The 9,171-nt window shown below is 40.4% G+C and overlaps 1 protein-coding gene across 4 annotated transcripts in view; it reads left to right on the top strand.

The window, feature by feature from the left end:
* Window positions 1-1,312: 1,312 nt before the first annotated feature.
* The window catches only part of AEBP2 (AE binding protein 2), a 94,210-nt gene continuing 86,351 nt past the window's right edge, over window positions 1,313-9,171 (top strand). Inside the window, exon 1 of one of the 4 annotated variants that reach the window (XM_058743503.1) lies at window positions 1,313-2,083. In XM_058743503.1, coding sequence (XP_058599486.1) covers window positions 1,419-2,083 — 665 coding nt within the window. In that variant the 5' untranslated portion in view covers window positions 1,313-1,418. The remainder of the gene's footprint in view (window positions 2,084-9,171) is intronic. The other 3 variants (XM_058743500.1, XM_058743502.1, XM_058743501.1) reach the window with 3 other exon arrangements.

Genomic DNA, 9,171 nt, shown 5'->3' with positions numbered 1-9,171 from the left:
AGTACTTTTTGTTAGATCTTTATGTGATTTTTTTTTTTTTTTTGGTATATAACTTGGAAGGGGTTCAAAGATTCGAGTGGCATTACTAAAAACTCCATTCATTTTCATCCACTCATTTTTGGAAACAAGTTTCTTCAATGCATGCATCCATGGAATTGAAAACTTGGAATAGAATTGATGCTGAACTTGTTCTCATTCTAGTAATTACTCATCCACCAATAAAATAGACTAGTTGGAACTAGGAGTTCCATCTCTGTAAGATGCATTTCCAACAAAATTTAACTTTTGTGTTTAATACTTACATACATGTAAGTATTTAAAATATGTTTTGATCAATTGAAATAATAAGATTTAGGATTTTATGATAACAGGAAATTAAAAAACCCTTAAATTTCAATTTATTTCATTTTATTACAAGGAAATATAAGATGATCAATATAACAGTTCAAATAGGACATTTATTATTAGTGTAAAATTCTGGAGGGGATGCCGAATATAAATGAGTTCCAGAAGATAAAGGAAGGATGGAAATTAACCAAGTATAAAAGAAATTGTATTTTAAAAAGTGGATATTGGTGGATATTAAATCCCTGCAGTATTTAGAGTTCATTGGCTACATTTAAAAGTGTGACAGTTATAAAATATTTATAACAAGCTGAAGAAAAATGTATATTTATTTTTAAACTATATTAAGGATGTACAAAATTGTTTTACAGGACTCCTGAGCTAACAAGTTTGAAGATCTTGAACATAAGACACATTAGCTCTGATACTGATTTAACCATTTCTTGGGGTATTCAAACGAAGGTTGGACCAAAACCTGTGGCTGCCCGTATGGATTTAGTACCTTGCATTGTATTACTTATTTTTATCCATTTTAAATATCTCTCCTCGTAGATTACAAGCTCTCAGAAGAACGGGGCTCATTGCCTGGCTCATTGCCGGTACCCAGGGGCACTCCCCAAACATCCCCGGAATGAATGACTTTATCGTGAGAACTCAGACGGCTGTTAAAATCCCCGGCTAGCACTCAAGCTTTCGTTCTGCGTGTCCTGGCGGCTGCGAGGAAGGGGAAGGCGTGGGAAGGCCCCAAAGAAACTCTGAGGACTCGGCGGATCCGGGCGGGTGCCGGGCGGGTACACGGGTGGGGGCGCGGGCGCGGAATCCGCGGCCCGGGGGAGGCGCTACCTCGTGCCGCCGCGCAGGCGCGCAACCGTCTCCGCGTGAATGCGCGCAGTCGCGCGCCTGTCCCCGCGCGGGCTCCGTAGCGCGTGTGTAGGCTGACGCAGCTCGCGGGCCCTCCTCCTGCTCTGCAGCGGCGTCGGCGGAGTTTTGGGCGTTTGGGAGGGGGCGAGGGAGCTAGAGTCGGGAGAGGGAGGCGGCGGCGGCGGGGAGGAGGAGGAGGAGCAGGCGCCGCCATGGCCGCCGCTATCACCGACATGGCCGACCTGGAGGAGCTCTCTCGCCTGAGCCCTCTGCCCCCCGGCAGTCCTGGCCCGGCGGCGCGGGGCCGGGCTGAGCCCCCCGAGGAGGAGGAGGAAGAAGAGGAGGAGGAAGAGGAGGCCGAGGCCGAGGCGGTGGCTGTGCTGCTGTTGAACGGCGGCGGCGGTGGGGGCGGCGGCGGTGGCGGCGGAGTGGGGGGCGGCGAGGCGGAGACGATGTCGGAGCCGAGCCCCGAGAGCGCCAGCCAGGCCGGGGAGGACGAGGACGAAGAAGAGGACGAGGAGGAGGAGGACGAGAGCAGCAGCAGCGGCGGGGGCGAGGAGGAGAGTAGCGCTGAGAGCCTGGTGGGCAGCAGCGGCGGGAGCAGCAGCGACGAGACGCGCTCGCTCAGCCCCGGCGCCGCCAGCAGCAGCAGCGGGGATGGGGACGGCAAGGAGGGCCTGGAGGAACCCAAGGGACCGCGGGGCAGCCAGGGCGGCGGCGGGGGCGGCAGCAGTAGCAGCAGCGTCGTCTCTAGTGGCGGCGATGAGGGCTACGGGACCGGGGGTGGCGGAAGCAGCGCGACCTCCGGGGGCCGGCGAGGCAGCTTGGAGATGTCGTCGGATGGGGAACCCCTGAGCCGCATGGACTCGGAGGACAGGTCAGTGCACTGAAGCGTTTTCCCTTCCCTTCCTCCTTTTGCACTCATGGGCCCCTCAGAGGGGGCCGAGGGGACTTTTTGCTGAGATCTCCCCGCTCCCCAAATCTTCAGCCCTTCCCCCAGTTTCTCAACTCGCAAATCCCTCCTGGTCGCCGCGCCCCTCTCGCTGCGGATAGCCGCTTCCAACTCTCAAACCATTTCCCCCCAACTCTCCTTTCCCCGCCCTCTTTTCCCTCGGCTCTACACTCTTTACGAACCTAAGGACAACTCTAACTCAGAAACAATCCTCAAAGTAGGCCCAGATCCTCTGGCAGGGCTTAAGAGGGCCTTGATGTACACACCTCAGTACACAAGGTTAGCTTCATCCAGCCGTGTTCGCGAACACTTGTCAGAACTATAATTGACAAGTGTTTTCCAACATGGCTGGTCTCGCCTGGATTTAACAGAACTTCCTTGTTCGGGGAGGAGACCCCAACTATCACTTTTCGCTACTTAATAGGGAAAAGACTAGTCTTTTATATTTAATCAGTGCTTCTAAAATCCCTAATGTGTGGTCATTAATATGATCTCCAAACTGATTTTAGTAGCTTCTATTTGTGATCAAATCTGGGAGAAAGTTTAAAACAAGTATAAATTATTGTAGAAAAGAATAATGAGTTGATATCCTTTAAAGTAATTTTACGGAATCAAAGAGTTGGAATCATAATAAAATACAGTGTGGAAGGAAACACTCTATTAGTGTGTGGTTTATAATCTTTATATAGTAGTGCTTTAACATGGATGTCATGATTTTAGAGGATAATATTCAAAGTCATGTATTGGAGAGCTCGCTGAAGAAAGTAACATTTTTTTAAAGCTTGTGAGAAATAACGTGGATACCAACAAAAATAAGCTTCATTTTTTCAAGACATTAAAATTTATTGTATTAGTATGTTTCAATTGTTATTACTTTTGATCACTTTGGAAACTAATTGGTTTTTAATGTACTTTTTTAAGCGCAGAGAACCATGTCATGTATGTTCTGCTTCTAAAGTATACTAGCATATATTTTGACCATCTAGTATTTTGATGAACAGTAGAATTTTTAACAATCCATATTGATTTGGCTTGAAAAGCTTTAAGTATTCTAAAGTTCTAGAAATTCTGATTGGTAACTGATAAAAAGACCATTTTGGTTCATATTTAATATTATAAGGAATACCAAGCTTTAAATATTATGAAAATACAGCTTTAGATACAGCTAGTGAGGAAAACGTCTTGGATGGGCTAAAATAAACTACAAAAATTGTACTAAACTACATAGGCATGGCAGGAAGGAGAATGTCTTCAAGACCACTAAAAATTGATGAGAACCACACAATGAAGTATATGTTATTTATCCTTTTATTATATCCTCCTTCATTGGTACCAGTAGATGTTTGAAAGTTGATATTAGTTTATACAGTTAGCATCTACCATAGTTCTTCCATTTATCTAGAGTGCGGACACACACACACACACACACTTAGTACTGCACAATTTAAATATCTCCGCCTCATTCGCACAACTCTGGTGCAAGATAGGTATTATTTTGACTTCCATTTAACAGATGAAGAAGCAAGTTGAGTGTCTTACTCAAAACAGTAAGTATAGAATGCAAGTGGTAGAGCTGGATCTGAATAAAGTACATTATCAAGTCCCCTGCTATTTCCACTTCACAAGAGTAAAAATACTTCACCTTAAATAACAAGGTGTATGTGTCAGGATTTTTTTTTCTTCATCTTTTTTTTTTTTTTTTTTTTAAATATCTGTCTACTACATCCCTTTAGGGGATGATGGTTGGTCAAGTAGTATTTCAGGAAGTGGAGTTTTGACTTCATATTTATAAGGTATACACTGGAATATCTAATTTTACATCATATTTCAGAGTAAGGAGTAAGAGATATTAGTGCCACAAGTCCAAATAAGGTTCAGACCTGATAATCAAACATACTTGGTTTTCTTAATGCTTGAACATAAGAGACTACAAAATCTCGTAATCATTTTACTGTTTCAAGGTAATAAATTTATCACTTGTATGAAAAAGCTTTACTGGTGAAGCTGGTTATGGTGGTCTTGATAATCTTAATTCTGAAATGACCCCTTGTTGCCTTTTAAGTTTTTTTGTTTTTTTTTAAGAGTCCTTTTAAATTTGGGAAGGAATCATAGTTCTTAAGAACTGCCCTGCAGATTACACTAATCTATGTGGATTTTATAAATTGATTTCATGGTAGGAGGTGTATATTTTGTAACCGATGGAAAGATATTGTGGTTTTAAAGTGCTTTTAAAAAACTTGAGGCATTCCTATCAAAATGATTTTATCATTAGAATTTACTGTTTCTTTTAGAATGCCATTCAGTTTTTCTCACTTTGAAATGAGATCATGCTTTTGAGTTTATCTAGCATACTTTAGAATTTGTTGAAATATCTTAAATATTTTTGACTGTAAGTGCTTTTTAAGAAACATTTAGATATAAAGACTTAGATATGAAAGCTCATGATCCAAAGTGTCAGTCTACAAGTGTGTACTATAAGTGTTGTGTGGTGAACAGTGACTAATTTATAAAATGAATAAATGACACTTGGTACAAAAACATTGGTTATTTTCCCTGTGAGAAAGTTATTCAAAACCAGAGTAAGTGTATTATTAGTGTGTTTATTTTGATAAAGTTAGAAAAACAAATGTAATTTCTTTGGAGGAATATTGAGCTGTGCAAGACCATTAAAAACTAGTTTCTCTTTTACTTTGAACCTAAGCTTAAATACTTTTTAAAAAATTACCACTTAAAAATTATAACCTTTTGGGTTACTTTAGAGGCTAATTAATGTTTAAATAGAATTTTAGAATTTAAAATGTCTCTGAAATTTTTTTAGTTGACAAATTCTAGCTATTGAGTCAGATTATACATTGAAAATATTCTTACCTTCTTATCTGTATAAGTGAACTGATAATAACTTTTTTGTGGTTGTCTTTTTGTATATATGTCTATATACATATATTTTCAACTAGAATAGAAACCATGACTTATTTTGAAAAAGCCAAGACTGCTTTTCAGCCACTTTTATCAGCCTTCCTGGGTAAGTCCAGATGTCAAGTAAAAGGGCATGTGTAAGGATGGGATGATAGGGAAGGGCATATAGTTTGAAACTTAATGATCAGGAAGGCCAGAGGCCCTTACCATTTTGTGGATCAAAATTTGGAATCCCAGCCTTACAGGTTGCAAACTTTGAGGTATAACTAACATTGCTCAGATGCTGGTGAGATAGACCTATATTGCCCAATTTCTCATTAGTATGATTTGGAAGATCTTATGATATAGAGGCTAACCAGTCATTCATTCTTTCATTTATTTAGTTCTGAGAGATAGCCTGAGAGTGCCGGTGGGGGTGGGGGGTGTGTGGCAAAAAGAGAGGGAGAGAGAATCTCAAGCAGGCTCCACAGTGTCAGCCCAGAGCCCAATGTGGGGCTCTTCTCTCTCATGACCAACCATGAAATCATGACTTGAGCAGAAATTAAGAGTCGGACGCTTAACCGACTGAGCCACCCAGGTGCCCCTTGGGCTCCTTTTTAAAAAAAACATGTTTATTTATTTTGAGAGAGGGCTTGGGCAAGTGAGTGGGGAGGGGCAGAGAAAGAGAGAATCCCAAGTAGGCTCCATGCTGCCGGTGCAGAGCCCCACAAAGGCCTCCAACTTAAGAACCATGAGATTGGGACCTGAGCTGAAGTAAGAGATGCTTAACCAACTGAACTACCCAGGTGTCTCCATGATGAACTTTCAGTATTTGCCTCTTCAACTCTGAAGCGGCTGTCTATAGGCTTTGAAATCATTCTTTAAACTACCTTTTTATTTTGATTAGGGAAAGAAGCTTGTAGTAACTCTCAGTTTTCATTGATAATCTGTATCTCTCAGTTAAAGGAAGGTATGGCTCTGTGCCAAAAACAAACCATGAAAAAACTACAGACTTCAGGGTTGAATTTATGGAGAGATTCTAAGGGGCCATTTTACTTTTAAGAAACATAAAGACTACTATGTTTAGTCAATTAGAGAATCCTGTGTGTAAGTTGACTTACTAACCAAACAGGTATTTACTATCTGCAGGACTCTTTACTGAGTATTGTGGAAAATGGGAGGAAAAAATACTTCCCACTTCATGTTGCATATTGCTGTGAGACTTAATTCCAACTGTAGGTTTTGCTCTAGTTCCTAGCACAAAACTTCATTGGCTCTAATGTAAACAAAGTCAAATTTCACACCTTGCCAATTGTATTAGCTGTTTATTGCCGTGTAATAAATTTGTCTCAACTTTAGCAACTTCAGGGAACAGAATTTCTTACCACGTGTGGTTTCTGAGAGGAGTGGATAGGCTTAACTGGGTGGTTCTGGCTCAGGGTTTCATGAGGTTGCAGTGAAAATGTTGGCCAGCATTGCAGTCATCTGAAGACTTGACTGGGGCTAGAAAAGTGTTTCCAAGATGGCTCACTTATTGTAGCACTTGGCAGGATGCTTCAGTTACTCACCAAGTCAATATCTGTTTGTGTGTGCTCCTGACATAGCAGCTATTTTCCCTCAGAGTAAGTGATCTGAGACAGCAGGAAGAAGCCACAAAGGCTTTTTATGACCTAAATATACCTGCTTATGTTTTATTCTTCCTGTCTTTATTCAGCAGAGAAGTTTTTCCTATTTTTCTTTTCATTCATACCCTGTTACACAATAATTCTTTCAGATTTTTTCACTGAGGCCACCTTTTAAAACCCATGAAAATGCCACAACGAATCCTTTCCTGGTTTTCATTTCTTTTTCCTTTTAGTTCTCACATATGTATTTTTTGTCTTTTTTCTCTCCCAGCCTATGGCTCTATTCTATAGGTGGGGAGGTTAGAATATTTCAGTATTAAGAGCATGTAATCTGAGTTAAAGGAAACAATTCAGATTTTTGTATTATGATTTTAAGTAATATCTTTGAGTCTTAGTTTCTTAACTGTGAAGAAAGTTTAGCTTTTACTGTGAAGATTTTAAGAGTCCTGTGAACTTTTCTGAAGAATCCATGCTATTTGAACGCTTGCTTTATCCTTTTTTGTTGTACAGTGGTATTTTTGAGAACAGGGACAGTTCAGTTCATTTAGATCTTTATCGTGTCTAAACACAGTATCTTGGATATGGTGGGTACTCAGTTATTAGAATTAAATGGAAATGCCAATAATAGAATTTGTATAAATAAAGGAGACTATAAACTGAGGGCTAGGAATTAGTGCCTTTGGTTGGATCATTGTATTGTGGTATTGATAAATTTAAAAGGGTATTGGGTCAGTGTACTCCAGTAAGGCCATTGAGGTCATATGCAAAATTTTATGTGTCTCTGAGAAGATGTCAACAACTTCTATCAGCTTTTCAAAAGAGTTTGGTCTAGGTTAAGAACTACTGCTGGCTCAGTTGGTAGAACATACGAGTCTTGATCTCAGGATTGTGAGTTCAAGGCCCATGTTGGGACTAGGGTTTACTTTACCAAAAAAACCCCCCAAAAACCAAACAAAAAAAAAAAACCCTGCCAACTTAGAGGAGGTCCAGAGGTGCATGATAAATGTTTATTAAGTGATCAGACAATTCTGAAATTGTGAATTTTTATAAGACACGTTTTTATAAATGAGTATGAGTGTGGAAAATCCAAAACGGATAGTCACCAGAGAGTTTTTTCCAAATCATTGTTAAGGCATTTATTGTATAAAAATGCTTAACATTTTATTAAAGTTAAATGGAAATTTTGAAGTTAAGGAGAAAGTATAAGGAGTAGTGGTTTAAGTCTGTGATTTGAGTCAGAATGTGTGGTTTGAATTTTGGCTCTCACTTAAACTGGTGACTATGAGACCTCACGAGGAGGGGAGACAGACTGCACAAATGAACTAGAAATAGCTAGTAATGATCTTTTGTTGTTATGAAGCAGTATAAGATTTGAATGCCAAAAAGTGCCAGACCAGCTGTTAAATGTGTGGCAAGTATCTGTAAATGAGTGCTGCAGAAACTTGCAAAAGGAAATGCCAGGTCAAATATTTCATTACAAAATCTACATTTTAATCAGCTTTCTTTAACATGTATATCTATTCAGTGGTTGACCTAAAAGGCCTCAATACTTTTTAATGGTTTTTAATATGTAAGCGAAGCTGCTGACCTATTACTAAAAGTCTTTGGGGTATGTTTTCTAGTAATGGTAATGGATTTGCAGTGATCTAACCACATGTTGAGTTCATTTTTATGACTGATAGTTTGCTTTTGTGAAAATAGTGGTTATATTGGCCTTAGAACTAAATGGACAATTTTGGGCATGGATCAGAGGGATGGATGGATGTTTAAAAAAAAAAAATCACTGGGGCGCCTGGGTGGCGCAGTCGGTTAAGCGTCCGACTTCAGCCAGGTCATGATCTCGCGGTCCGTGAGTTCGAGCCCCGCGTCAGGCTCTGGGCTGATGGCTCGGAGCCTGGAGCCTGTTTCCGATTCTGTGTCTCCCTCTCTCTCTGCCCCTCCCCCGTTCATGCTCTGTCTCTCTCTGTCCCAAAAAAAACAAAACAAAACAAAAAAAAACGTTGAAAAAAAAATTAAAAAAAAAAAATCACATTTTGAGCATTTACTCTGGTAGTTAGCATGGTGCTCTGTTTAGTGATAAGAGAGAAATGTGATAGTGCCTCCCCAGATACTTCGTTTTTATTTTAATTTAATTTAATTTAATTTTATTTTAAAGTAGGCTCCATGCCCAGTGTGGGGCTTGAACTCACTACCTTGAGATTAAGAGTCCCCTGCTGGGCAGACTGAGCCAGCCAGGCACCCCCAGATACTTAGATTTTAATGAGAAGACTAAAAAGATGACTCCGTTGTTTCCTAGTTTTTCTGTAAATTGTTTGTGACACAGTACATTAAAATAAAAAGTCAGTGATTAAAGTTTTGGTGGGGAGAGGGCTGAGTTTTAGGGTTAGGTGAGTGATGAGAAATTTTTAGAAAGCCTAAATGAAACAGAAAAGAAAGAGCCCACCATGTTCACGAGGCTTTCTGCCTAGATCAGAGGATTCACATTGGAACTGA

This window comes from Neofelis nebulosa, chromosome 8 (assembly GCF_028018385.1).
Source record: "Neofelis nebulosa isolate mNeoNeb1 chromosome 8, mNeoNeb1.pri, whole genome shotgun sequence".
NCBI lineage: Eukaryota > Metazoa > Chordata > Mammalia > Carnivora > Felidae > Neofelis > Neofelis nebulosa.
This window is presented reverse-complemented; position numbering and strand designations above follow the sequence as displayed.